Source organism: Seriola lalandi, unplaced genomic scaffold, assembly GCF_002814215.2.
Source record: "Seriola lalandi dorsalis isolate HSWRI2012SDOR001 ecotype SW California unplaced genomic scaffold, Sedor1 jcf7180002053559, whole genome shotgun sequence".
NCBI classification, from domain to species: Eukaryota; Metazoa; Chordata; class Actinopteri; order Carangiformes; family Carangidae; genus Seriola; species Seriola lalandi.
The window spans coordinates 125,339-152,263 of record NW_019524112.1 but is presented as its reverse complement, the minus strand read 5'-3'; the positions used below and the strand labels follow the sequence as shown (position 1 = coordinate 152,263).

General features: G+C 40.1%; 4 protein-coding genes across 4 annotated transcripts in view; 1 reads left to right on the top strand and 3 right to left on the bottom strand.

The window, feature by feature from the left end:
* Nucleotides 1-1,390: 1,390 nt before the first annotated feature.
* On the bottom strand, nucleotides 1,391-5,239 carry thumpd1 (THUMP domain containing 1). Its single transcript, XM_023401255.2, has 5 exons — nucleotides 4,562-5,239; nucleotides 3,654-3,831; nucleotides 3,485-3,570; nucleotides 2,940-3,102; nucleotides 1,391-2,851 (listed from the first exon to the last, which is right to left on the bottom strand). Exons 1-5 carry the CDS (start codon nucleotides 4,766-4,768, stop codon nucleotides 2,520-2,522), a joined length of 966 nt encoding a protein of 321 aa, XP_023257023.1. The 5' UTR covers nucleotides 4,769-5,239; the 3' UTR covers nucleotides 1,391-2,519.
* Nucleotides 5,240-5,560: 321 nt separating this feature from the next.
* Nucleotides 5,561-10,385, bottom strand: eri2 (ERI1 exoribonuclease family member 2). The gene is made up of 9 exons (XM_023401254.2): nucleotides 10,191-10,385; nucleotides 9,843-9,907; nucleotides 9,664-9,744; nucleotides 9,432-9,559; nucleotides 9,159-9,321; nucleotides 8,802-8,902; nucleotides 8,324-8,405; nucleotides 8,146-8,234; nucleotides 5,561-7,678 (listed from the first exon to the last, which is right to left on the bottom strand). Exons 1-9 carry the CDS (start codon nucleotides 10,211-10,213, stop codon nucleotides 6,230-6,232), a joined length of 2,181 nt encoding a protein of 726 aa, XP_023257022.1. The 5' UTR covers nucleotides 10,214-10,385; the 3' UTR covers nucleotides 5,561-6,229.
* Nucleotides 10,386-10,735: 350 nt separating this feature from the next.
* rexo5 (RNA exonuclease 5) lies at nucleotides 10,736-20,631 on the top strand. Its single transcript, XM_023401247.2, has 19 exons — nucleotides 10,736-10,826; nucleotides 11,670-11,987; nucleotides 12,177-12,303; nucleotides 12,412-12,523; nucleotides 13,216-13,323; nucleotides 13,636-13,724; nucleotides 14,607-14,722; nucleotides 14,856-14,994; nucleotides 15,377-15,471; nucleotides 15,589-15,691; nucleotides 15,790-15,884; nucleotides 16,458-16,566; nucleotides 16,971-17,087; nucleotides 17,170-17,307; nucleotides 17,627-17,719; nucleotides 17,840-18,194; nucleotides 18,304-18,491; nucleotides 19,729-19,838; nucleotides 19,917-20,631. The coding sequence occupies exons 2-19, from the start codon at nucleotides 11,686-11,688 to the stop codon at nucleotides 19,960-19,962; spliced, it is 2,442 nt and encodes an 813-aa protein (XP_023257015.1). The 5' UTR covers nucleotides 10,736-10,826; nucleotides 11,670-11,685; the 3' UTR covers nucleotides 19,963-20,631.
* A 379-nt stretch (nucleotides 20,632-21,010) lies between these two features.
* parn (poly(A)-specific ribonuclease (deadenylation nuclease)) overlaps nucleotides 21,011-26,925 on the bottom strand; it is a 9,860-nt gene continuing 3,945 nt past the window's right edge. Inside the window, 18 exon segments of the mRNA XM_023401262.2 lie at nucleotides 21,011-22,012; nucleotides 22,684-22,704; nucleotides 22,707-22,843; nucleotides 22,929-22,995; nucleotides 23,604-23,731; nucleotides 23,842-24,022; nucleotides 24,133-24,207; nucleotides 24,294-24,380; nucleotides 24,930-24,985; nucleotides 25,079-25,148; nucleotides 25,242-25,352; nucleotides 25,443-25,518; nucleotides 25,834-25,876; nucleotides 25,998-26,041; nucleotides 26,180-26,257; nucleotides 26,461-26,517; nucleotides 26,698-26,778; nucleotides 26,907-26,925. The exon segment at nucleotides 26,907-26,925 is cut by the window's right edge and continues 9 nt beyond it. Of these exon segments, the coding sequence (XP_023257030.2) occupies nucleotides 21,966-22,012; nucleotides 22,684-22,704; nucleotides 22,707-22,843; nucleotides 22,929-22,995; nucleotides 23,604-23,731; nucleotides 23,842-24,022; nucleotides 24,133-24,207; nucleotides 24,294-24,380; nucleotides 24,930-24,985; nucleotides 25,079-25,148; nucleotides 25,242-25,352; nucleotides 25,443-25,518; nucleotides 25,834-25,876; nucleotides 25,998-26,041; nucleotides 26,180-26,257; nucleotides 26,461-26,517; nucleotides 26,698-26,778; nucleotides 26,907-26,925 (1,378 nt within the window). The 3' untranslated portion in view covers nucleotides 21,011-21,965.

Genomic DNA, 26,925 nt, shown 5'->3' with positions numbered 1-26,925 from the left:
CTGGCTAAACATTTAAAACTGTCAGCTTCCACAGAATGCTTTTAATGAACAGAATGTGCTATCTTTTCTTTCTTTCCAAAAACCATTCATTAATAATAAAAAAAAATGCTGTAGCATCTATAGGAAATTTTGTTATGACGTCTTTTATAAAAAATAAAAATTTCACCTGACAGCGGAGATATCATTAAGATGCTGCCACTGTGATATCATTATGGGGTATCACTGTACTTTAGCCATCCTGTAGGCCGGACACACAGTCTAATTGGTATTGTACTAATAACACACTGGCACTCTGAAAACATATAATCCTTTCCCCTTGTGTTCGAGCTATAAGCTTGTCAGCAGGTCACACTGATTGGGGCACCCAGAGTCAGTGGCGATGTAATTTGTGAGTTTTAGTTGAATGCAGTGGAGATAATGACTGAAGGGTCACAGCAACAGTCCCAGCCCAAGTGTAATGAGCAGAAAAAGAATTCATTTAATGCATGTGTGTGTGTGTTGTGTATACGTGACTGAGCTGGAGAGCTGTATATACTTCTCCTTCCTGTGATTATTGCCATCACTGCGTCTTACACCTTGTTTACTGCTTAGTTTGTTGCTTTAGAAAAAACACATTTTTTTTTTTTAAAAAGTTTCTCTTAATTTTAGACATCTATAAACAAAGACAAGTTCTCCTGGTAATATCTTCAAAAGACAAACCATAAAACTGTCTATGACCTTTCGAGGCAGGCTTGGTGGACGCAGAGGAGAGACCCAAGATAATTCTACAGAAGCACATGTTGTGACTTAAACCTGCAAACTGAACAGATACAAAACTCTGAATGAGTCGCAGAATGCAAGACCTGTGCAAAATCCAGACTTCAGTATCTCGACAAATATACTGCATGGATTGCCATGAAATTTTGTTCTGCATGGCCTTTGAGGTCCCCAGAAAATAAATCCTATTGATTTTGGTGATCTCCTGAGCAACCTGTCTCAACAACTGTTCGACAGATTGGCCTGAAATCTGGCAAGGACACATGCCGCCTTCGGGATGATTCATTGTAATTTTAATCATCCATAATTTTTCACCTAGCGCTTTAGTCAGGTCACAATTTCAGTTTGTCGAATACTTTGGTTTATGACCATATACCAGCAAAATTAATTACATTATCAACCTTAGCTGCATTTTATGTTTAATGTTAATATACAAAACGTTAGCATGCTTAGAGGGTGAACATCAGCATGGTAGCATTGTCTCGGTGAGCGTGTTAGCATGCAGTGAGCATAAGGTCGAAGCTGTGTGACACTGGCTCAGTCACTAGTATCTCTCGTGGACTCTTTTGTCTTATTTCTTCAGATTGTTTTGTTGTGGAAATGTTCGCAAAAAATCTGATGAAACAATAAAACGTGACAAAATATAACAAATTTTATTGAGGCATTTTACCACTCAAAAAAATTAACCATCACACCCAAAACAGGTCAGATTTTTGGCATCACAGCTTGTAGTGGCTAGTTCCACTTTATCACTTTTCTGCTGTCAAATACAGGAAAATTCACAACATCCGTCATGAGACATATTATTGTCGGATATGATCTATCAATTTAGGTGTAATCTTTTTAAACCGATATGAAAGCCTACACTCTTCACAAGCACAAAGAATTGCAAGATATATAGAAAATTATTTGAACGGTAGGTGAAGTAGGTAAGACATGAGGAAATCTTAACAAGGGTTAAGGTTTTGTGATTAATTAAACCCATGAGCACAACTTGTCACACAGATGTCCATGCCTCTAGAAAATGAGGCATTAACTCCATCTTGTGGTGCAGAGAGGAAACTGCCAGTTCAAGGATGACGGTGGTGGTTAGAGGGACACAATGTCAAATAGGACGTTTTACTCCATGATGTGAAACGTAAAAGCCCTGAGAGCCCGCAGGTGAGAACATTATACGTACTTCATTATGTTTATCTAGCAGTTTTCAAATTCCCTTTTTCCTCGCTGTGCCAATCAGCGACGCACGTTGTATCATTAAATGAGAAAAGGATACAGCCAAAAACACAGGCAGCTTTAATTCAGGTACAGCTTTTGGAAATAACATGTCTTACAAAAACAGTCTATTACTACATGTGACACACAAGCTGACCTGAACCAAACTCTGTTTTTCTTTAGTTTAAAAATGTCAAAAAATAAAATGACATATAAATTTAAAAATGAAATTCAGCATTAAAAAAATGTGAGCTGTTGGCAAAGTGATGCTGCAGAGGGGTGATATGTACAGTTACTTCAAAATCACTGCTATTTAAAACAGACATCTTAATGAAGTTGGCACCGTTGTCTCATCGTCATGAATAGAAAAAAAAAGACATTAAATTATATGAGGATCCTGTTTGACTCTTGTCAGCCTTATTATTTTTTTTTAAGTAATGTTATCCTTCCATTTAAAAACAAAATTACTACAATATGACGCAACTTATTATGTCTGAGAAATTTTAAATCTAACTCAGCAGCTGACAACCCATTTCTTTAAAAGGGATTCCTTATTCCCCTTCACCTTGACTCTTATCAACCTCCTTTTTGTCCTCTGGCACATTTTTGTCATTTTCCTCTTCACCTTTCTTGTCTTCTTGGTTCGTCTCCACTGCATCCTGTTTCTCCTTCTGCTCAGGTGTGCTTGCATCTGTTTTTGCTGTTGTCACATCAGGCTTTGGTGCATCTTCTTTTACTACTTCCTGAACGTTGTACTTTCTATACAGTGTATAGTCTTTTACCACACTGAGGCAACACACAGCCTTAATGACCTCCACAATGATTGTCAATTCTGGGTTCGTCAAATCCACTTTGTTTTTAGGGTTCAGCTTCCCCACAAGACCTGCAATGATCAAAAAACGAAAGGTCAATTCAGTTTTACACACCGTCATAATTAATCTTAAAAAAAAAAAAGGTCAGATCAATATTACCTGCAATTGATTTGATGATTTCGTCTCTCTTGTTGTGGCTGCTGTTGCGGGCTTTGAAGGCGATCTGATAGGTAGCACAACTTGGGGTTTTGAACCAAGGCTCCAAGAAGGTGGTCAGGTACTTCACCATATCATCCTGGAAGGCCTTGCACGTTCCAGTTACCTGGATGAGATCAAAACAAGGATCACACACTGCAGACAACAATACTAAATTATTTTTGTTTTGATATATATACTTGACATTAAGTTTGATTGTAATAAAACACTGCACCTTATTTAAACGACAGAAAACAGCCTAACTGTTGTAAATTAGGTGTCTACGTCATTAGAAGTGTTATATCTAAAAATGTCAAATAATGTGTCATTTCCAAAACCACCAGTTTACTTGTAATAAGCATAGAAATCATTTAAGTCATATAAAAAGCTAATCTGCTCCAAAGTCCCTCAACCTCTTGTATAATAACATCTTTTTATGCTGCACGTGCTGAATCACTTCTATCACATTAAAAAGAGTTAGGTAGATTGCTATGATTTCAGCTGCTCACTGGTAGCATCCGAAGGATCACGCGGGACTTTTTCTTCTTGGTGGTGTGGAGATCAGACAGGATGTGATGAACCAACTTGTCAGATTCTAGGAGAAAGCAAAGAAAACAAATATTATAGCCATATTACAAAGAGATAAACCATTAACTCTTCTTTCAATTAAATGCTTACCCAGATTTTGAGTTTTGATGAAGATGACATTGTTTGCTCCGCTGTCCAAAGCCTGGAAGCGCCTCTCGGGTTTAGTTCCAGATGCTTGCAGCTGTGCCACTTCCTTCTTCAGTGCAACCTCAACATCCTCTTCTTCAGCATCTTCTTCTTCACTGCTGCTCCCAGTATTATCTTGCAACTGTGATAATAAGAGTAGCAATTTTTAAATACCATATTAGGACTGCAACCAACAATCATTAAATTCATTTTTCATATTTTTTGAATTTTTCTTTTTTGAAAATACAGATAAAGTCCAAGGCTGACTAAGGTGATATCCTCAAATTGCTTGTTTTGTCCCCCTGACCACAAATCCCGAAACCTGAAGCGGTCCATTTCTTATAATATATAAATCATGTTAAATCAGCAATTACTCACATCTGATGAGCTAAAACGAGCATATATCTGTAATTCTTGCTTAATAAGTTACTTCATTTGCTCGTGATTAATTATTTGAACATTACATCAGATTGTTAGACATCATTTTTTGTCGTTTCTGACTCAGAAAATTAGTAAATACTGAAATGGAAACCAGGTTTACATTTAGTTTAAATTTCCATATGCATTTCAAGCTGTCTGTTCCAGAGCAATAACGCATCCTTTTGCCCTAGCTACCTTCATATAATATAATATAAAACACAAATGCGCAATAAAAAAAGCTAAATAAGGTCAAAAAAAAAAAAAAATTTACAATTCAGCTTTTGTTTCCCACTACTTTTTCGAGGTGCAGTTCACTTGTTCAACCTGCACAGAAACTTTTGGAAACAGAACTAATATCAAAATGGCCTTTAGCTTTTAAACGCAGACAGTGCTGTGCAATGTCCTCTGATCTTACAGCATAACAGGAAACATTCAAATGTTGTCTCGCTCACCTTCTCGGGTCCGTAGAGCTCGTCGGCGTATTCGTTGAGCAGATTGAAGGCCTCCGCGGTGCACTTCCTCTCGTTCATGTTGCATGTGATGAGGATCCCCTCCATGCCCACCTCCAGCTCTCGGGAGCCCTTCCACCGCTTGTTGTGGTGGCCGGCCACATACCGCTTCTTGCTCCGTTTCCTCGACTCGTTTTGCGCGGCTGACATATTAGCAGAGAGGCTTTCGTGCTGATTCAAAGCTTTGTATTTAAGCTCAGTAGCAGCGGGCTACCTTCTTGTTTTGGTTACTCCCCTTCGGCTTTATTAGCCGTTAGCTTAACCGTTGGAGCTAACACAAACTGTACGAGATTTTTAAAACTGCAGCGACTACAATGTTAAAGCCATGAGAAGTTCACGTTTTTAGTATAAACATGCGCTCAAGTTGAAAGTGCGGCTGTTTCACGTTTCAAGGAACGACGTCTCATTCAGTCACAACATAGCACGTTTTAGGTAGCCATGTACGGCGTGCGAAGAGGGACAAAAGCCTTCGACATTTTCACGATTCAAATATACAGTTAACTCACTCACCGCGTATTTATTTAGGAAACACTATACTGGGTAAAGCTTCCCTTTACTCTGAAACAATTTCTCTGTGCCCAAGCTCATCTGAGATGGACTGACACAAGGAGGAGAAACAGTTTAAATGGTTTTTGGAAATCGTGGACATTGTGTCCTCCCAACTATGGGGAAAAAGGACCATTCAGATCGTTGCAGACTTCAGAAGCCAGCATCTGTGGCATCTTTTGGGGGTGTGTTCATACATCAAATTGAGAATGCATATATATTTATTTATTTAGTATATTACGTTTATCAGTCTGAACGTTAAATATCTTGTCTTTGTACTGTATTCGAATAATTGTTTCCTGTTTTTATTTAGCCTTAACAGAGCAGTCCAACTTCTTCAGAGTTGGGGTTGTACTTCATGTAAAGGTGATGCTGAAAACCAAGAAGCAAAATGAATAAAGTAAAAAACTATTGTGTTTATTTCATTAAGCACAATAAGCACAAATACAACTGTCTTTATTATCATTATTAACCATTTAATTTAATCTCCAAAGGGATAACATTCATTTTTAGCCGTGTGTTTATTATTGATTCATACATGACAAATGCCTCCCATAAAATGCATCAAAGCAAAAATACTCAACTTACAATTTGCCATAGCAGCCAATTTGCTTTTTAGCATTAATTGAATTTGCTAACAGACAATCAATTATCAAAATTGGAATCACTAACTTTAGCATTTAAAATGTCTGATAAATAAAGGTTTGATTTGACTCCTGTATGTACTTCATAAAAGGAGAACTCTCCAATATGTGTGGCAGTGCAATAAATAAAATGTCCTTCATTATCTAAAAGCCCAACTCTTCAGGGTTTTTTTTTTCCTTTTTTTCCATTACATTACATTTACTCATTGGACAGACCTTTTTATCCAATCCATGTACAAGTGGGGGGGCATCATTACAGCTTTTTCTAATATTAGAGAAGATTAGGGTTAGACACAGGTTAACCAACAAAATAGTTATTCAGGAACCACCTTTGTGGGAATTATTCATACTTTGGATTGAAAGTGTCTCAGTGTCAGAGTGACTGGTACGAGGGTGGAGGTGCAACTGTTTCTCCAACACCTTAATAGCTTTTTCTTAGTGTTGACCTTTGTTGCGGACGACAGTTCAGAGCCGAGCTGATCTGACAGAGTGAAACAGACGACCCGACAGCAGGATGGTCGACTGCACAAGTCTTCATCAGAGATGACTCCCATTTGAAGAACTCGCATCCCTTCTGGATCCTGCCTCCGCTGCCTGAGCGGCGGACCGGACAGCAGTAAAAACCTCGGCCCTGGTTCGGACCACCGTTGGACACGACCTGTCGCTTTGCACGACGGCCGCACGCACACAGTGGGGATGTGATCTTCTGTCCTCTTGTTTTCGCAGAAATGAAGGAACGGCTGGTACATGATGAGAGTGTGTTGGCTGACAAAGAGCAGAGGACATTCTTGGGGGTGTACGAGCGAGATGAGGAAGGATGGGAGGGAGCTGCAGCCTGTTTTGCTGGGTCAGTGTAGATGGAAAAGGAAGATGGAGTCTTTTTGTGCTTTCTATTTTGCGTGATGACTGGTTTGGGCTTGGCAAATGAGGTATTCAGTGTGGAGGTGTTTTCTGGGATGAAAGATTTGCGCCTGAATAAAGAAGGCGTGTTTGTTTCGGAGGTTTGTGGGGCTCCTTCTGACTTCTCTCGGAGATGTAGAGAGGTTTTAAGTCCTATTTCATGCCTATTTGTTTTGGAGCCCCAAGTAACGGCCTTAGGCACAGCAAAATATGTATCTGGCTCTGAGATCGCCGAGTGCTGCACCATCTTCTTTAACTGATCCGTTCTTATCTTCTTTGTAGATACAGAAGCTGTGGATACGTCACTGGTTTCAGAATTGTTTTCCACACTCATATTGGCCCTTAAATGTGAATTGTCAGAGTCTTCCCACACATAACATCCACTGTCAAAATCTGACATGTACTCAGTGTCACACTCTCTATCATCTCCATTGATAACATCATCTTCAGCACCCTCCAACACCACATGATCATATGAAGCACACCTCTCCTCTGCTTCCACTAGAAGATCTTCACTTTCCTCTTCCTCCACAAGTTCCACTGCTGCTCTGGTTTTTGAGAGCCGGTTCAGGTGAGGTAGATGTGAAAGGGATCCCAGAGTAGTAGAACACAGAACAAGGCTTTTGTTGCCGTTACTGTGTGGTGAAGTACCATTTACCATAACTGCAGAGGAAAGGTTAGCGACACCCTCTGAGGTAACTGACCTCCTGCTGCGTCCCCACAGGGGTGTACTTGTACCAGTCAGAACGGTCTTGGGTGAGATCAGGCTTTGAACAGATTCCTGAACCGAACATGACGTTTCCTTTGTGTCTAAATTCATTGTATTGGTTTCTGAACATGATTTTATTCGACATGGTTTAGGTGATGAGGGTTTGGTTGTGGTAAGTGTATTTTCCTCTTTATCAGTGTTGGCCTTTTCTTTCTTGTCTGCAGTTGTGTTTCCAAACATGGGTTTGACTGTTGACGGGGTCTGTGAGAAGAAGATAAGATGAGAGATATAATCGACAACTCATACAATATAATCCATTCCTGATTTTCTTTGAAACTGTAATATGAAATCATTTGTGTTAGTAGTTATTGTGGTTATGTTCTACAGCCCTTTGAGCTGCATGGTTAGTTATCGTTCCCGGTCTCCAGAAAGATGCATTTCAAATTTCATCAAGAACAAAATTATTAAAAATGGACCACATAAAAGGCAGGAAGATCATGGTTTATTACTTGCAGCAGTCCACAGTCATATTTGTTTATTTATATAAAAAAATCTGCACAAAACATGTAAAAAAAACTACATGTAAAATCTCTCTGAACCAAAAAGGCTACATCAGTGAAGATCTCCATAGATTGTAGTCATCATCCGTAACAGGTTTTGCTTTTGGAGACAGAAGGGCGGCATGGTATTTAGGAGCTGGGATGTATCGTCGGACGATTGCCACTCACCCTTTCAAGGCTTCTAGTGATCTTCATCACACACCCATCCCTCATCATCCTCGCAGCCAACTGAGCTGTATTTCGAGAGTCATCCAAACCTGAGGGGAAAGAGGATAAAACAGGTTTAGATTATATCTGTTGTCTATGCAGATTTATTTGGACCAAAGAACTTTTGCTCTTTTTGTACCTGAATGTTCTCTCCCTGAAAACTGTATTCCTAGATCTTGTAGCGCCCCGTTCAGGCCTTTGGGTTTCCTGTTGTAGAAGAGCTGGAAAAAACAGAAAAAGGATTTATTACACGTGGGCCAAAATGATTAGGCCTTTTGTTCATGATACACATTGATAATTAATTAATTGCTCAGATAATCATTTATTAAATAAAATTGTTACAGCTTCTTAAAATGTGACAATTGCTGTTTTCTCTACTGTAAATTGAATACCTCTGGATTTGGAAGATGTTGGTCAGAAAAAATAAGCGATTAGGCTCTGATAAATGAATTTTGTCATAATTAAAAATGTAAATTTAAAGAAAAAAAACAAGAAATCCCAAGAATAAGATTAGTAGATTAATCAATTACAAAATGTATTGTTTGATCACAAATATAAGTTAGACAGCACGAAAGGGAATAGATGTCAAAAGGGAAATCAAGTGAGCTTGTACTTACTCTGTATGTGCTTCTCAGGTCTATCCAGCTGTTGAGTACATCAGGTTTATGGAGCTGCTTGCGCTTACACTCGTACTGTAAACAAACTCCAAGATCCCAGTCTGATACGCAACGCAAATGGTGGCACATTACATTTGTATCGACAAATACAAGGAATTCAAAGTTCTTGTTTAAGTGTCGTTATGTCTGAAGATGAAAATGGCCTTGTCTTTGACATTCTGTGTGATCTTTTTTTCCAACGCAGGAAAGAATCTCTTAAAGTGAGCCAGGACCACATGACGAGGCGTACCAGGTTCGTTACTAACAATTTATGGCTCAGCAAGCCGAATTATAGACCAATTAAAAAAGATTTTTTACCTGACCACGTGAGGAAAGTGCACAGTTTTTGAGAAGGTGAAGGTGCAGAACATCTCTGTTGTCTGTTTGGAAAGACCACACCCTTCTCAAGCTGCAGGTTTTGTATCCAGCGGCAGAACCGAGAAAGACAGATCTGGAGTGGGATCCCTGCCTCAACTTGCACCTGGGAGACAGAGAAATGAAGCTGTCAGATGCAACATAAAACCATACATATGTAAACACAACTAGAAAGTGCAGTGGTCTTTGTAGCTGTAGTTGCATATGCACAGACACCTGTGTAATCCCTGTCAGCTCAGTGCAGAACTTAGACAGAATAGGGTGCTCCTGGGGTTGAACATATGTGTGAAACTCAGACTCGACTTCCCCTGAGGACGTGTTCAGCAGGACAGCAGGGAACTCAACTACAGGAAGGTGGAAAGAAAATAAAAATGTTACTGCCAATAAAGGTGGAAAAAATAAGTCGTCCTATATGAAACATATATTTTAAAAGATCAGTTCTACTTACTAATTTCCTGGCTGTAGTTGTTTTTCTCTCTCCAGCAAGTGGACTCAAAGTCAATCACAATCAGATAGGAAAATATTTGATCTGAAAGAAAGCAGACAGTGTTACAGAACTGCCACAGCAATCAAATCTAAACATTAACCCTCTATGTAAACGTTATCTATTCAGACGATCATACTCACTAGATACCAAAGATTTCTTTGACCCGGATGAAGATTGACTCCGCTGCCTCAATAACCCGAGCTCTCTGTGGAGGGAGGGAGAGATTAAAGAGGAAAAACTAAAACCTTAACTACCGCAAACACGACCGATTTCCTTGAATGCAGTTACTAAACTAAACGTTCATGCTGTTTTTTGTCAAAACTACAATTTCTTTTTGCTGAATAAAGCACTGACCTTTAAAGACATTCAACTTAACACAAATGTTTAACCTAGATACTCGAACGTATCTTTGTCTTTCCAGTTTGTTGTTTGGGTTGGCTGTTTAGCTAGTTAACAGGCTAAAGGCTGTTGGTTTACCAACTACTTACTTGGCCAGTTTCTTTGTAGACATAACTGTTTCTTTGAATCCAGGAACCGCTGAGATTTTTGTCACTAATCTTACAATAAAGAATGCAAAATTATGATAGAGTCTCGCCAGTAGCTACTGAGGAAAACAAAGCTAAAATCGCGCTGTTCTTTTAAAAAAAATACTCATCCATCATTCTGAGCTCGATTAGTTGTGTCTGCAAAGTATAATCAACTGCCGAAACAAATAACCGATCATAGAAAAGCCACGAAGTTAGTCGAAACGGAACGAACTATACTTCCGGTTTGACCATCTCATATCAAAATAAAAACATGAAGAAGAACGAAAAAAAAAAAAAATATATATATATATAGAGGTATAACGATATGGTGTCCGTTTTGTATCTAAAGCACGATTTTATTTTATTTTTAGACCAAAATCATCAAATATACCCAATTTTAGCGACATATATTCACTCAAAGGCATCACGATAGTCAACATATTCGTTTAATCTGAAATTGAAAACCGGCCCTGCTGCTTATATATTTGAACTTTATATTACCGCATAACGTGCGACAGTGTCTCTGTTTTAGCCATGTGTTTTTAACAGTGGCGAAAAAACTGTGAATTTGGAAACCAGTTGGACAAAAAACATCTGGTATTTACTCATTTTACCATCGTCTTTATTCCCGCGCATAGACTGAGCTTATACATACTGCACTCTTGGATCGTAATTGTAGCTAAAATTATTCTTTTAACATGTTGGCTAGTTAGGTGTGTGGAGTTTCCTATGTGTTATTCTAAGAATGAACCAGCAATCTGACCCTTTAACTCTCACTGTTGTTAGACACCACAAAGTTCACCATACACCATAAACACTGTGCTGCCATGAGGCTGTTTAGCACACACACCGTAAGTGAAATGATAGTGAAATTACCTGTAGCTACAAAGTTTACACGTATTGTATTTACATTTGCAGTTGCAGTACAAATAAAGCAAACACATTATTGAACTTGTTTCCATAATCACTCTGTAAACACGTTTTTATACAACAACTTTTCTGTCTTCTATGTCTCAGTTGTGTATGATGTAATTTGCCTGCAGAATTATTTTAACAATATTGAAACTAAAATAGTGTAAAGATATTTCCTAAAAATACTGTCACAGTAGGGCCAGGAAGTATCATTAATATGATAATTTGATAATATGATAATGATAATTAATCATCTAAACAAGAAAATGTTAGATCGAAAAATAAGTGAACAACTGTTAATATCTAAAGAAGCATTTAATGCAGAGTTCAACATGTAAATGAATCTGCAACTACAATTAGTGAATGATGGTTTCAAGATAACTAGATTTTTAATCAGCTGTTCTACCTTCATGTGCACCATAAAAGACCTGTGTAAAACTTAGATGTGCATAAACCTGTGTTGAAATGATACGTTTCATAATTGACAGCCAGAGCTCATTTGAAGTATTTGTTTTTATTTCCCTGTAGAAACATCAGCTCCAACATGGAGCCTTCATCATCATCACCATCACCATCACCATCAGCAGCAGCAGCAGCAGCAGCAGCAGCAGCAGCAGCAAGCAACAGAGTGAAAAGAAAGAGCACTGCCCTGACAGCACATGAAGAGTCCAAGAGATTAAAAACCGAGCAAGAAGGTGAGGGGGTGGTGGAGTGTCCATATCCGCCCCGCTTACCGAGGATCTCTGTGCCGCTTGAACGCCTCCAGCAACCAATTAAACTGAATGAGCTGACAGAGCTGCTGCATTATGCCGCTCTGGGGAAAGCAGGCGGCATCAAACAGCCCAGGTAATGACTTTTGTAGCACGATCGGATCTATTTCATCGGCTCTCACTAAATAACGCTCTGTAATTTACTTATACTGTGTTTGTATGTCATAAAGACATCTAATTGAAGTCTTTTATCTTGCAGACTACACCCCCTTATATTCTTTTTAAATCTAATTTTTCTGTCATCCTCCTCCTTCCTCTCTGCCAGTTGGTGTCGTCTCCACCACCAGAGGAAGGTTAAAGGTGTGAATGTTGTCGTCGTGGAGGGTCTGACCCAGATTCATTTTTACAAACACTACCTCACCCTGCGACACCTCAGGACCAACTACAGCTCTGTAAGTATCCAGAGGAAAGTCGTGACACAGATTATGTAATGAGAGAAGTTCTATTCACGGTGTCAGCAATTCTGACTTTAATGTCTGTTTTAAATCGGGCTGTTACAGAGGGTCACCTTCACTCCATCATCCAACAACGTAGCGTCTGAAATCTTCAGCAGTGAACCTAAATCAGAGGGTCCATCGCTTTCACACAAGGAAAACAATGAATTGCACAAAGGTTAGATTCATGTATGTAGATATGTTCTATCTATAATATGAATATTATCAGTAAAACACAAGGCTATTGTCCAAGAAATAATTATATCATGATAAAACCTACATGACTTTGCCTTTTCTTGACTTTCCTAATATCTCAAGAGTGATGGTGGAAAGTTAAAACGTACTTACTTATTTGTTACGTATCCACAAAGTTCAGAGGGAAATATTCTACTTTTTACTTCACTACATTTATTTTACAGCTTAAGTTACTTACACTCATACAAATAACAAGTTAATTTCAACCTGAACATAAAATATGCTGCATTCTTACAGGTTAAACTACCATTACATAAAGTAGTTGAAATGAGCTTCACTTTGACCAACTAAACAGTAAAATGATGCTTACACATTAAAGTATCTGTAATAACGATTAAATAATAACATATAATAATATAAAACTCAAAGTGACATTATTCTAAAATAAAGTATTTTTTTATTGCTGCTTTTACTCAAGTAATCTCAATACTTTTTTCACTAGGACCTAAAACGCTGTGTTACACTTAAATGTTGAAAGCAGAATATCATCACATTATTATGTTCAGGCGTTTTGTCAAATATTTTATAAATGTCTCCTCGCTTCGGTTGTTTGTGTTTTTTCTCTCAGTGTTATTGCTTTTTGAATGTGTCTGTTATTTTGTGTTGCTGCCGCAGCTCTGAAGAATCACCCAGTAATCACCCGGTTTGGGATACGGAGGAGAGGACTGACAGCGTACGTCCTCATGGAGGAGGAGATGATCAAGAGACACTACCCTGTGAAAGGTGAATTTCTTTCTGGAGAAAAGACTTGCTTCAGGTTTTACTGCCACTCTGCTCCCGACTGTGTCTCAGCAGGCATATGTCATATGTCATTGTTTTCCCATCTTCACCAAGATGCCAGTGTTATTTTAGATCCATGTACTCTGGAGACTGTTCTTGAAAAGTTATGGGCTGTGAAAACACCAGTGTAGTGTGGAGGGAAGGCCTCAGCAGAGCGAAAGAGACGCATTTTCAGATTTAACTGGCTTAGTGTAGACACGGTCTCATTCTCTCATCTCCGCCTTCTCACTTCTTGTTTTGTTCCCTTTGGCACAGGAATGCCAGGGTTTGAGGAGTTTGTGTGCATAGACAGTGTTGACTGTGTGACTGACGGCAGCCCTCTGTATGGACTCGACTGTGAAATGGTGAGTTACTATTAATTATTCTTAATAAACTCTTAATCCAGTTTCAAATGTATCCACGTTTCATACATTAGTGACAGACAGGCCCCATTATCATGGTATGTTTATTCTAGCAATGCATTCTTGATACACCAATGTCACAGTAGTGTTTCAAGTGATATGTTATGAATACACTGGAATAACTTGAATTATTGTAAATATGATGTTTTGATTTGTTTTTTTTAATGGGCTATTATAAATTTAAATTAATTTATAGTCATCAGTTATATAAATACGCTTTAAAGGGGCCATTTGTAAGTTTTGCTATTGCTACATATCCAGCGTTAGCATTAACAGCTGTTTACTTACCAGTCTAGAAGAAACATTGTGACAAAGAACAGTAGTTTAAATGTGCTTAAAAACAACATAGCAGATTTTATCAAGTGTTTAGCAGGAGTTTTTCCCCCAGAGACAGAATCCTTTTTTAAATGGAAGCATATTTATGTTACTGGTAGTCCGTAAGCGATGGATATTTACCACCTCTCAGGATGAGCTACATCACTTTAAAGCAGTTTTATTCAACTCGTAGTTCATCTGAGGAGCAGCTCAAATTGTCAGACACCTCCTCTGGCTACAGCTGTCACCGCGCAGAGTCTGCACATAACTGCGTTCTGCTTCACCTCTGCCTTTTTTTTTTAAAACCGAACCGTGCTGAGCTCCTTGTTTGAAACATTTTCTCCATCATTTGCTGCTTCCTTTGTTGCTCTGTCTCCATTTCTTGTCCTGAGTACGATGATATGATCACTCTTGCTGACAAGATCTTGTCAAAATATTGTGTCCAAACTTATTCCACGATTTCCATCCCGGTTCCAAACAGTTCCTTATTGTTTTGCTGTTGTGCTTCAGTGTCTTACAGAAAAGGGAAATGAGCTGGCTCGTGTTTCTCTGGTGGATAGTGATGGGAACTGTGTGCTGGACGAGCTGGTGAAACCTCAGAACCGCATCCTCAACTACCTCACCAGGTACACACACACACACACACACACACACACACACACACACACACTGTTGTATTATTAATAACCAACATCACGTACTATGTTTAAAGGTTAAAGTTCATTTCTGTTGCCCACGCTGCCGTGTGCCTCCTGATAGGTTCTCTGGTATCACCGCAGCGATGTTGCGACCGATCACAACCACCCTGCGGGATGTTCAGGCAAAGCTCAGGGCTGTGTTGCCACGGGACGCCGTCCTGGTCGGCCATTCACTTAACAACGACCTCATAGCTCTGAAAGTGAGTGACGACTGACGTATAGATTTCTGCCTGCAACAGCCATGAAATGATGCTGACAAGCTTGAGTTTGAGTGCGGTCTCGTCCTCCTGTGTTTTGGGGTGTTTGAATCTTTCATGAAGATGAAGCAGGTGAAGCTTTGCAAACATAACTGCAGAGAAATTAAAGAGAAGTGTTTGTTTAGTAAGAAAATGTCAGAACCATTATTCTTCTCTGTGTAGTCTGCTAGCCCTGGATTTCTCAGACACTGAGGGGTGCAAAAACAGAACCTCAGTAATGTACATACAAGGTATTTTATTCTGGAGGGACTTCACAGCAACCACAGACATCATTTTTTGAATAAAATAAGTTTTGACCAGTATTGTGTCTCTGTGCTCCCTGCAGCTGATCCACCGGCATGTAATCGACACCTCGCTGCTGTACAGGAGAGAGTTTGGACAGAGGTTTAAGCTTAAGGTCTTAGCGGAGACAGTGCTGAAGTAAGTTTTCCATTCCTCTCTCTGTATTTACGTCTCTCTCTCTCTCTCTGTCTCTCTCTCTCTCTCTCTCTCTCAGCCACCATGACTAATAATTCAATTGTCCTCTTGTGTTCCCAGGAGGCAAATACAAACTGAAGAGGGAAAGGGTCATAATCCCATCGAGGATGCAGTGGCAGCCCTGGAGCTGGCCCAGTATTTTATTAAAACGGGACCCCGTCAGGTAACCCGTCGCTCCCTAAAACACACACACACACACACACACACACACACACACGCACAGAGTTGATACAGCATTTTTCTGTGTATGCTCACTGTCAGGTGGTGGAGCATCATCTGGAGGAGCTGTGGGGATACACAATAGAGGAGGAGTTCACTGACCCTGCACCTGCACCTGCACCCACACCGAATCACAGGTACAGAACCTGATACAATCTGTATACCTCTTTGTTTTCTTTACATCTTACTACATTCGCTCAGACCGTGTCCGCACAAAGTCAGGAGACCTTATTCTTCTTCTGAGCTTTTGGACCTCTGTACCGAGCTATTATTTTTCACAACCAAAATGGAGCTTTCTGTGATGTTTTATTACAAAAACACAGCCTTCACATTTTTAAAAAACAATGACACAAACCTCCGCAGACACAGAAAATGGTCCAGAATTGACCTGAAAACATCATGGATACAGTTTTCAGTAATTTCAGATTAAAGCCAGTTCGAGGTTCGTCAGACTTTCTCTCTAACTTTGTCTTTGTCTTTGTCTGAAATGTCTATGATGAATAATTTCAACTACAGCCAAAGGGTTTATGACATTTAGCGCCTTGATAATGGAAATGAACTGAAAGCATTAAATCCGATCAGAAAATTCATGCACATCATTGTCACGAATAGAAGGATTTTGGTTTTCACCCGCAAAGTGAAATCCATCTCATCACACGTTCTGGTGCACATACACATGACAAACTCTCTGTCCCTCTTCCTTGTTGCAGGTTTGCCGACGTATTGCAGACACTCGGCCGGTCGGTAGCCTTTTTCGGGAGGCGTTCTGACGTAGCCCTGGACCTGTCCAATCAGCAGTGGCACAACTCTGACAATGAGGTTAGAAGCTTGGTGGTTTTGACTCGGGAGCCGGTCAACTCCCTCTTGACCTTCACCTGATCAAACACTGTCTTCTGTCAAGTCTTCTACATGCAGTGAGTCTCATAAAGGCTTTGCTGGTTTACCTATTTATTAGACATTATTAAATGAGACCTGCCTCGTTTAAGTTATGGATGTTCCAAGTTTAATGACATTTTTGCCTAATTTGGAAATGAAACAATAAAGTGAGAAAGCAACGAAAGATGCATTAAGTTGCTCCTTTGGTTCAAGATATATATAGACTTTAAGTGATACTATATTATAAGTGTCTTATCCTTTTTTCATTCCCTTCTTTTCACCCTCCTCCAAACTTTTCTTCTTCTTCCTCTTCTTCTGTCTCTACAACGGCATCCTCTCTCCCTCAGTTGTTGGCATCTTTCAGGAGACAGATCAAGCATCCGTTCCTCTCAGTGCTGCATTTGTCTTCCCTGTCAGACCACCTGAAGGGGTGCGTTCCTCCTCAGGAGCAGCAGCACCAGAGCGTGAGTCACTTATTACTTTACATCGTACATTTAAAATGGCAGTGATATTTTAATGCTGTGTGTTTGTGTGTTTATCCTGCAGGTGTGTGCAAACCTTCGCGATATGTGTGTCGTATTTGGCGGGCCGTTCCCTGCGGGTTTCTCTGAGAGGGAAGTGAAGCGTCTTTTTGGCTGCTGTGGACCGGTTCGGAAAATCAAAATGCTGAACACGTCCGTCAGGGTATGTCTCACCTGCATCATGATCCTCCATTTCTTGCAGTTTTCCTTTTGATAAACTCTTTTGTTTGTTTTATTTCTTTCACAATTTGACCAATGAACAACTAAATACCTCCTAAGACATGGTGCTGTCCATTTGTATGAAAAGGAAGGGTGATGAGTATTTACAAAGACATGCTAGGATCTTTTTGTTCTGCTGTATTATAGTGTGAAAGAGGAAAATATCTCCTTGATCCAGTGTGACCTTGATCTGGTGATAAAATATATTTTCCTCCTTCAGCTCCTATTAAACTTCCTCTCTCTGGATGTGCTTTGGTCTCCAGGTCCATGCAGAGGTAGAGTTCGAGCTGCTGGAAGGAGCTGCGCTGGCTTTAAAAACTTTGAATGGGTTTAATTTGCAGGGGCAGCCCATCAAGGTGACTCTCTCGCCTCTTTTTCTTGTGCTTTTTGTTACTTATTCACTTCACAAGTTATTCCCAAACTTTTTTTTAGATTGCTCCATCTCCAACACGTTTGCTTGTGTGTGCATTCTTTAGGTCAAGAGGCCTGTTAATGAGTCAATGCTGGACCTGGAGGTCACTCTCGATGCTTTGATGGATGACGTTCTCAACACCGGTCACCTCTTTGCTGTCAAACTAAAGCCCAGTGTGACTGAGTCCATAAACCTTTCTGCAAAGGTCAATGGACACACATTCGATGCAGGTGCAACCTCTGTTAAAACAGTGAATGGGTTTCAGCCTGCTAAAGTGAACGGTAAACGGCTGCAGCTGACAGCCACAAAGTCTGGACTGTCTGAGGAAACAGTCAGAGAGACATTTGGTCACTTTGGGACGGTGGAGAGAATCATCCTGCCTGCCAAACCTGGAAAACATGCAAGACATGCATACATACGTGAGCACAAAGCTACAGTGTTTTCACTATTCACTACTACTTACTCTTGCATTTGTGGGTGCACAGATTGAAATTGAAATTCTCCACCTCACTTGTGTCCGGTTGACAGAGTTTGAGAGTTCAGAGGGCAAACACGCAGCCCTCAGCTCCTCTGAGGACCTCTGGAAGGAGGACTACATCATCTGTCCATCCCTGACTCCGCCCCACTTGAGTTCATGGGCTGCCATGACAACAGTGACTACAGTGGATGCTGAGGTGGAAGACAATGAGAGGACCTGCATGCACACCAGTTATCAGGTAAGAAACAGGCTGTATTGACTCCAGAGGGTTGTCATACATTTTTAAAGGTTCCATATTTTGCAAGTTTTGTTATCCATAAGAATGTTTAGTATATCTGCTATGAAAAATATAGCAGATTTCAGGTAAACACCCTGAGAAACCAAATCCTGCAAGACTGTGTGGTGGGTCCTTGGGAATGGCTGAGTTGTTACATCACAAAGTTACAAAAGTCCTGACGGCTCGTTTTAAGGCTCCGTGTCTGGATACAGTGTGTGTGCATTCTCTGAGGATTGGAGCGCTTTGATACGTTCACAGTCTTAATTTAGAACCTAGACCTGCTTTATAATCAAAAAAGACATGGAAATACAATATGAAAATACAATTTATACAGTATGGGACCTTTAAAACAATAGTGTAGAAATTTTATATGATTGTTTCAGATTAATTTCTACAAAAATATTTCAGTTCTGGTGCAAAATGATCCTGTCTGTGTGTTATTTTATACTTTACCGTCTGCCATAGTGTCTCTTGATTTGTCAGCACGCCAACATGCCACTCATCAGTATTCAGCATGTGGGTAGGACTTAGACACGTTAGCTTTTATCTCAAACATCTAAACCTGACAAAGTAGTAGACTGACCAAAGCCGAGCAAAGCCTGGATAACAGCATGGCTTTTTCTCTGGTGCCTCCCCCTGACCAAAGTGTCCATTTTTTCCCCAACTATTGGTAATTATACATAGTATATAATTTAATATACTATGTGGTGTGTAATGACAGTAACAGCCACACGGGGCTGCTGGTGTAGTTACAGTCTTGTATACTTGGTTACTTTCTGTCCTGCTCTTAGTAACAGAGACAACAGCTGTTTGAGAGATGTTTGAACATCATACTTGAGTGATTGTTCTGGCTTCCAGCTGCCAGCCTCAGTCAATTCTCACTACATCTGCTCAAGACAAAAAAAAATCTCACTTTAAAAACTGAGCTTTTCAGATTAAGGGTGGCTTTGTGGGGCTTATTTCTCCTGGCATCTCTGTCCGACGGTGCGATTGTGCTTTGTGTCTCTTCCGACATTTCTTATCTTGCTATTCTTATTCTTATCCTGGACCTGTGATTGTTGAAGCTTCTTGAAGCCGGAGGGTTGGAAGAAGTTGCAAATAAGACACAGTTACAAGTGTCGTTTGCGATTTGGTTTTTCAGAGTGTTTATAATGTCTAGTGCACATGTAACGAAGAACCCAATACGTCTAACCTGCAGGACCAGAAAATGGAGCTCATGATGGGGAAATTGGACCGCCGCCTCGGGAAGCTCTTCAGATCTCTCCCAGACTGCACCCTGTCTGTGGTTGTGCTGCTTGGACATACCAGGTGAGGACTCTCGACAGTGTCTGGGGAAAAACTGCTACCAAGTTAAATATTTTTTAATCCATCTCTTCTCTTCCCTAGTGCTCATGGACACCTTCCTGGTTTGTGCTTTATGGAGGTCAAGTAAGGGTCTAGAGGAGATCAGTGATCCAGCAGAAACCTGCGCTAACAAAATACCTTCCTCTCCAGTGATGCCTGTTCAGTGGATTAACTGACACAGCTGAAATCAATGATGATAAAAAATAAATTGCCAGAGACTTCTTTCCTGTTTACTGAAAGAGCTGAGCGTGTTATCTCTGCATGGTACACTTTTCTCTTTGGCACATGTATATTAAAGGCAAGGTAAAACTACAATATTTTTGTGGACTGGAAATAAGCAAAAATACAAAAGTAGCTTTCGGCTTTGGTACAAAATTATTTTCATAACAATAAACCCTCCTAATTTGTACAAGCATTGTTGGCCTTTGGTTTTACTTGGCTAGACTCTTAATTGGAAACATTAATGGAAGTCGGACGAACTACAGAACTGAGCAACACACGCTGGAGTAAAGATTACGAGTCTCCCAGATCCCATTTGTTCTACTGGAAGAAAACAAACATGGCAGTCTCATTAGATTATGTCAAATCCACGTCATTATCATACGCACTCACATATGAACTGATGTATCATGGATACTATTCATGTTTTTAAATGAAGTGTTACTTTTTCAATGAAAAAGACTTTTCTATGGAGCAGTATTTATCATGAGGGATCTATGCATTTTGATGTTGTGCAATTAAAACTGTTAATGTCAAATTTTGTCTTTTCGTTTATTGACTAGGACTACAACAAATCATGGTATTAAATTGGTCAAACTCGAGACTGATGGTACACCAAAAATATTTGTGACATTTGTGGGCCATCGATGCAGAATACTAAAGCTTTAATTACATTACTACTTAAATGACTTTATTCGTTCAAGAATAATTATTTTTACCTAGAGACTAGTCGGAAGTAGTACATTTAAAATATGCCAATTTAAGGTTCCCAGATGAAGATGTTATTTGATCAACTATATTATCGTGTTTTACGAGAACCTTAAAAAGCCCCATTTCAGAGCCTTTTAAATAAGTGACAACGCTCGAATGTTCGCTCCATCTGATCAGTTTGAGAACAGAAGGTACAGAAACAAAGATACTAAGAAACATTCTTTAATTGTTTCCCTTTCCAAGGAAATATTTCAGGATTTTTAAACTTTTATCTTATACAAAAATGTACACGTCTTCTTAACGTTTACACCTTTTGAACATACTTTGACATTGTTTCAGGGTTGACACAGTTACAAAACATTCAACACAAAAAAGTAAAGAAAAACATTTCTGTACAAAAACAAAACAAAACAAAAAAAAATACAAGCACCTCATGAAGGATCAAAATGCCACCAATCATAAATATCACATTATCATTGATAAGCTTATATGATAAAACTGGAGGAGTTGATAGAATTTACGTTTTTTTCTTTTTAAAATGGGAAAAAATATCTGACTGCATTAAAATACTAAATAACCCCGACATTGTAAACTACAGGACCTGTCAAGTGGTATTTTATCTCTCACAATTTATGAAAACGGATTCACAGGGATACAAAGACTAGAGAAAAAAAGTACATCTCCCTCACATGCAAACTCGCACACAACTCACGCTCCCAAAATTTAAGACTGATTCGAGGTGACGTGTCATTAAAATTGATGAATGGTTCCAAAGTGATAGCATGGCTGTGGTGGCAGATCCCAGTCTGGACACATCAGGATAAATGAACATTTCTGCACTTAAGATTTTCAAGATCTCGTGGTATATATGTGTGTATGTGTGTGTGTTTACCCAGAAGAGTTTCCTGCTCCTCTGTGGTACAAGATCAAAATATGGCAGCTGTCGTTATGGCTTGTGTTCTCTCTTTCAATAGTCCAGTCAAGACGTTTGGCTGGTAGCTTTGGACACGGTATCCACAGCTGTTGAGTGAACGAATGAATTTAGGGCATGCACCACTCCCAGTGATGTACGACCATACAGGAAGTGCCCCAAGTGCTTAGGAAGAGACTCTGAGCAGGAGCCCAGTGTGGGACAGTGGCCTCTCCACGTCCCACTTCTCGCTACCAGACTTCTGGGACTTCAAACAGCGATGTTGTAGACTCCGCCGCTGCACAAGAGAGGGAGAGGCATGTTAAGATGAGAACATTTCGAGTATGTTGATTTGCAAGTGATCACACAGAAATCTTGTTTACTGTAACATTTAACCCTTTGAAACGCAGGCTTTTTGCCCGAGTGCTAGCACGGCTGTCGACTCAGTCTTAACTCTTTATGACAGTCACTATATAACTCGACAAGTCGTTTGGTTCTAAGGATAGGTTGGCCTACCCAGAAATGCCATCAATTTGCATGTCAGTAGTTTTACACACAGACAGCATTAATGAAAACAGAAAAATCTTTTTGTCTTTTAAATAAGATAAGATAAATAAGATTCAAATAACTGTTTATAACTGGACAGATGATTGAGAGGGACCGATGAAGAACCACCAACAGGGCATTCTGAACACTGGCTGTCAGTAGTCTGTGACTTTGGTTGATATTTATTAAACATTTTATGAAATCTATGTGCTGGAAAGTCACGCTGCATTAGCTGTTGTTGATGTAGAGACAAATATAATTACTTTTGATGCTGAAGAAATCAACAGATCTTGCCTCATAATCATGGTAATTAGATATTATAAAAAGAAACACCATTTTTCCTCTGGTTTCTAGGTGGATTAACAGACATTTATCCACAAACAACATGCAGCTTCAAAGGGTTATCGAGCCTGACAAACACACCTTCAGACTTCTTTTTCTTTTCTTTTGACCTTTCCTCCCGTGGACTGCCGGGGCTTGTTGCCAGGTGATCGTCCCGTCAGCATCATCAGCTGGATCTGTGCCCTCGGGACTTTCCTCCTCATCAGGGACTGGACTTAACCCTGCTGAATCTGATGCATCTCTGCTGGGCAGAGCAGCCATTAAGAGAGTTAAATCACAGCAAACAGGATTAATAGCAACAGGATGAGCGCTTCTATTTCACTTACCCCGTCTTTAGCCACCCTTCTGATGTCTTGCTCTCGACAGCCTCAGCATTTGCCTGTCCACTTGTATCTAGGGAACACAATAACAACTGGAGCATGAGAGACGAGATAAGACCTCCTTATATGGCAAGTGTATTTTACCTAGTAATTCACAGGACTGACAACACACAAGCAGAAAACTGAGGCTTAGACAGGGATACACTACAACTTGAAAACCAGGACTAATGGCTTCTTATGCGTCAGTTCAGATTTCTTGAACATTATCTGAGGGTTGCAAAAAGTTCCACCATTTTTGTGTGACAATTGTGTGAAATACAAAGATTTAAGATTCAACAGCGACATCAGATAAATCCACATGTTGCGCAACTCTAAGATCTCAGTGAATATAATACCCAAGATGCATCACTAAAATTACTTTCTGAGCTTCCTCAATTGAAATGAAATGCTCAAATATCAAGCAAAAAATACACACATCTGACCCGTCTGCTCTGGAGCGGGTGGCCATAAATAAAATCTGATCTTAGACTAATTACTCAGCCTTAGCTGATGATTATTTGAAACGCCACCTGCCCTCTTCCTCAGGACACAATGAATCTCTGCCAAGTACTTTCCTACAGGAAACCTGCAAGTTACCACTCTGCTGCAGGAAAGTACGTATGCATGCATGCGTTCACACACCATCAGTTTTCATCTTCTTGCTGCCGGTGCTATCTGGGTACGAGTAGTGACTCCAGCCGTCTGTAATTACAGGTTCTCCACTCCCCTGTTCTCCCTGAACCGGGCTGATGCTGCGTTTTCTCAAAGCCCTGGAACAAAAAATTAAAAAAAACATAGGCCATATGTACAAGAAGAAATACCTGCAGAAAATCCTAGGCAACAGAATATTAATCTGAAGTGTACAGCATCACATGCGTACCTGGAATATCCAAAACCACTAGTAGTGGATGAAGTGTAGTGAGCTTTCACCCAGCCGTCCTCTCCCCAGGTTTTGGCGGTCTGACCGATCTTCTCCTTCTCCTGTTGCTGCTGCTTGCCCTGGACGTACTCTGCATACGTCTGGATCCTGTAGCTCTCTGCATAGCGGCTGGTGTTCATAGCTGCAGGATGAGAGGAACAAGTTAACAAGCTGCGTCGACATTTTTTTATTTTATTTTTTTTGTGTGCAGATGACAAGAGTCCAGTCTGACGTGAGGAAGGTCGAACTCACCTATCTGCACCTGGTCTGTTTGACTTAAGGACACAAATGCTGATGTGTCATCTATCCATGAAACCTGGATGTTCCCTGTGTGGAAAGCAGAAGTCGAACGTGAGTGATAAATCATGGGGTCATAACTGTTTGCAAGCAGAACACACAAAATCACATCTTACCAAAGGCACTAAAGAGCTGGTAGAGGTCACTGGTCTTCCATTCTTTTGGGAAGGTGACATACAGGACGTGGTCTCTTTTGGGTTGCACTGCAGGAGCAGAAGAGATCAGCAGAACAAAGGGTGACGTGGAGAAGTGGCTACAGTGGCTTTAACTGATATTTGATATTAATGCTGAACAAAAAGAAAATCCAATAATTTAATTAGCTGAGGAATTAAAGCCCATATAAAAGGTTATATACACAGCTAAGATGATATCAGGCCTGAGGTTTAGAAAAGGTGGAGTGGAGTTTTGTATTCCGTTTTGTTGAGACCTGATGAGCAGGCTGAACGCATTTCCTTCCTCATACAACAATTTTCATTACACTTTAAATTATGCATCGTTTACATCTATGTTTGCTAGCTCACGGTCTTCCTCTGCAAGTGCATTGCTACATTTCTTTGCACCACACTGTCACTCAGCAGAATAGCAGGAGTGTGTGTGTGCACTACACAAACAAAATGGGGAACCACTTGCTCCACAGTGCTACTATTGGTAAACCCCACAGGCTGCCTTTAAGTACGGCTAAACTTCTAAGCAGTAGTTAATGCAGCAATCCTGACATATGGCTGGGCCGTGCTACACAACATTTTACTCACGATCTGGTCCTGTGATGTTGAGGTAGGGAATATCTATTATCCTCATCAGGAACAGCCTTGAGAACAGAAAGAAGAAGAAATGATAAACCTCATAAGTGTTTGAACTGTTAATAAAAAGAGCAGCAAATGAACTTAAGTGCGTCTCTTACTTGTTGAAGAAAGGCTCAATGAGTTTGGATCGAGCTGAGATGTAAGCTTTGGGTGGAGTCAAGAAAGAGCCTGAAAAGTGGAGCGCAGACCAGCTTAGACAATATGTATTTAGACACATTTTTATATTTGAGAACAGGACCAGCGTGATCGTTCGTGTGTTACCCAGGTAGTTGGCCATGGAGATGAAACAGAGGCCAGTGATGTAGGCATCGTACCCTGCCTCATGGAGCTGCTCCTGGGCTGTGTCGTAACTGGGGAACCCCTCATCCGTTTCTGGAACAGCACAGAGAAGAAGAAGTGTCAGCAGGATTTTTGTACAGTGAAGAATATTTCAGGCAAACGTTTCAGGGCGTATTTACTCACCAACTTGTGGTGACTTGAAGGGGCTCTCCTTCAGCTGTTTCTCCAGCTCTGCCAGAGAGGTGTTAGTGATCAGCTCCTGCAACACAAAAAAAAAAAAAAAAGGTAAAAACAAGCTGTTAGTATTATAGTTTAGAGACATAAAAATCACAATTTTGCTCAAAAAAATCATCATTACTTGCTCGATTTTCACTGGCAAGCCATGATCATAACTAATAAGCACAACTTAAAAGAGCATAGTCAATTTTACTGGTTAGGTATGCTGACACAAGAGAGTCCTGCTTCACAGTGGCTCTCCATATACAGTAATTTTACAGTGCAGAGAACACTTCCTGGACAGACTTACAGCTAAACAAAAAGATAACATGCTAAACAAATAGTTAAAAATGTCTACCTTAAACGGCTGAGTGGAAGCCATTAACTTTGTGTCCAGAATTCTGCAAGTCAACAGGTAAAAAAAAAAAAAAAAGATAAATAACACATTAAAGAACAAAAAGCAAAGACAAGCCTCAGTTGTGAAGACACAGAAACAAACTTAGCAATAGAGTGATACGTTACCTTGGGAAGACGCACATCGTGACCTCTTTAAAGTCTTGGAGGTCCTGGAGAAGAGAGCATTGGTATAAATTATGAATAGAAGACATTACTTTGCTTTAAAACAGCTTGTTTGTGTAGCAAAAGGCTGAATATTTAGCAGCCAAAAAGGCTCCGTATTTAAAAATCCCCTCTCGAGTGTGTACCTCTGGAAGTGGGCAGTAGAACTGGTGGATGGTGTGCATCACATCCAACAGCATGTTGTGGCCAACCACGAGTTTGCCCTGTGTGTCAGAGGAAATGAGTTACAAGTCCGATTTTACCGAAGCCAAAGATATTTCAAGAGCAAGTAAAGCTCGATACTGCATCTTATGAATTGGGATTTAGTCTATACTTTGGAGTATCACTGTTTATTTGTGTGTGTGTTGTAACTATGAGAGGCACTAGAAAAACAAACACAAACACAGAAGTAGTGAGGTTTACTTACAGATTTAGAGATGGCATGGATCACCCTGGAGAAGCCAACAGCATCATTGAGCTCCTCCTGTTGGGGGAAGACAAGTGTCGGGTAAAAATACAAGACGTAGTCAGACAGTGGTGCAGTCTCCTTCACAACAACGTCACACAGAAAACGTATGCGTGTCTACATTCAATACACTATTGTGATAAACAGAAGAAGAGTGTGACGGGAATAATTGATATTTGTCTGAAGCCCACACTCTACCTGCTCTCTCTCCAGTTTCTGCTGCTCCCTCCTCTTCCTCTCCTCTTCATCCACTTTGCTCACCTGGATGTAACGCTCCTTCTGCAAACAAAGAAATCACATCTATGATTCTTCCAAAAAAAAACAAACAAAACCCCCCCACCCCCCCAAAAAAAACCACAAAAACAAAAACAGGAAGCAAGATAAGCTGAGATGAAAAATGCTCTAACCTTTTCTGTTTCAATGGTT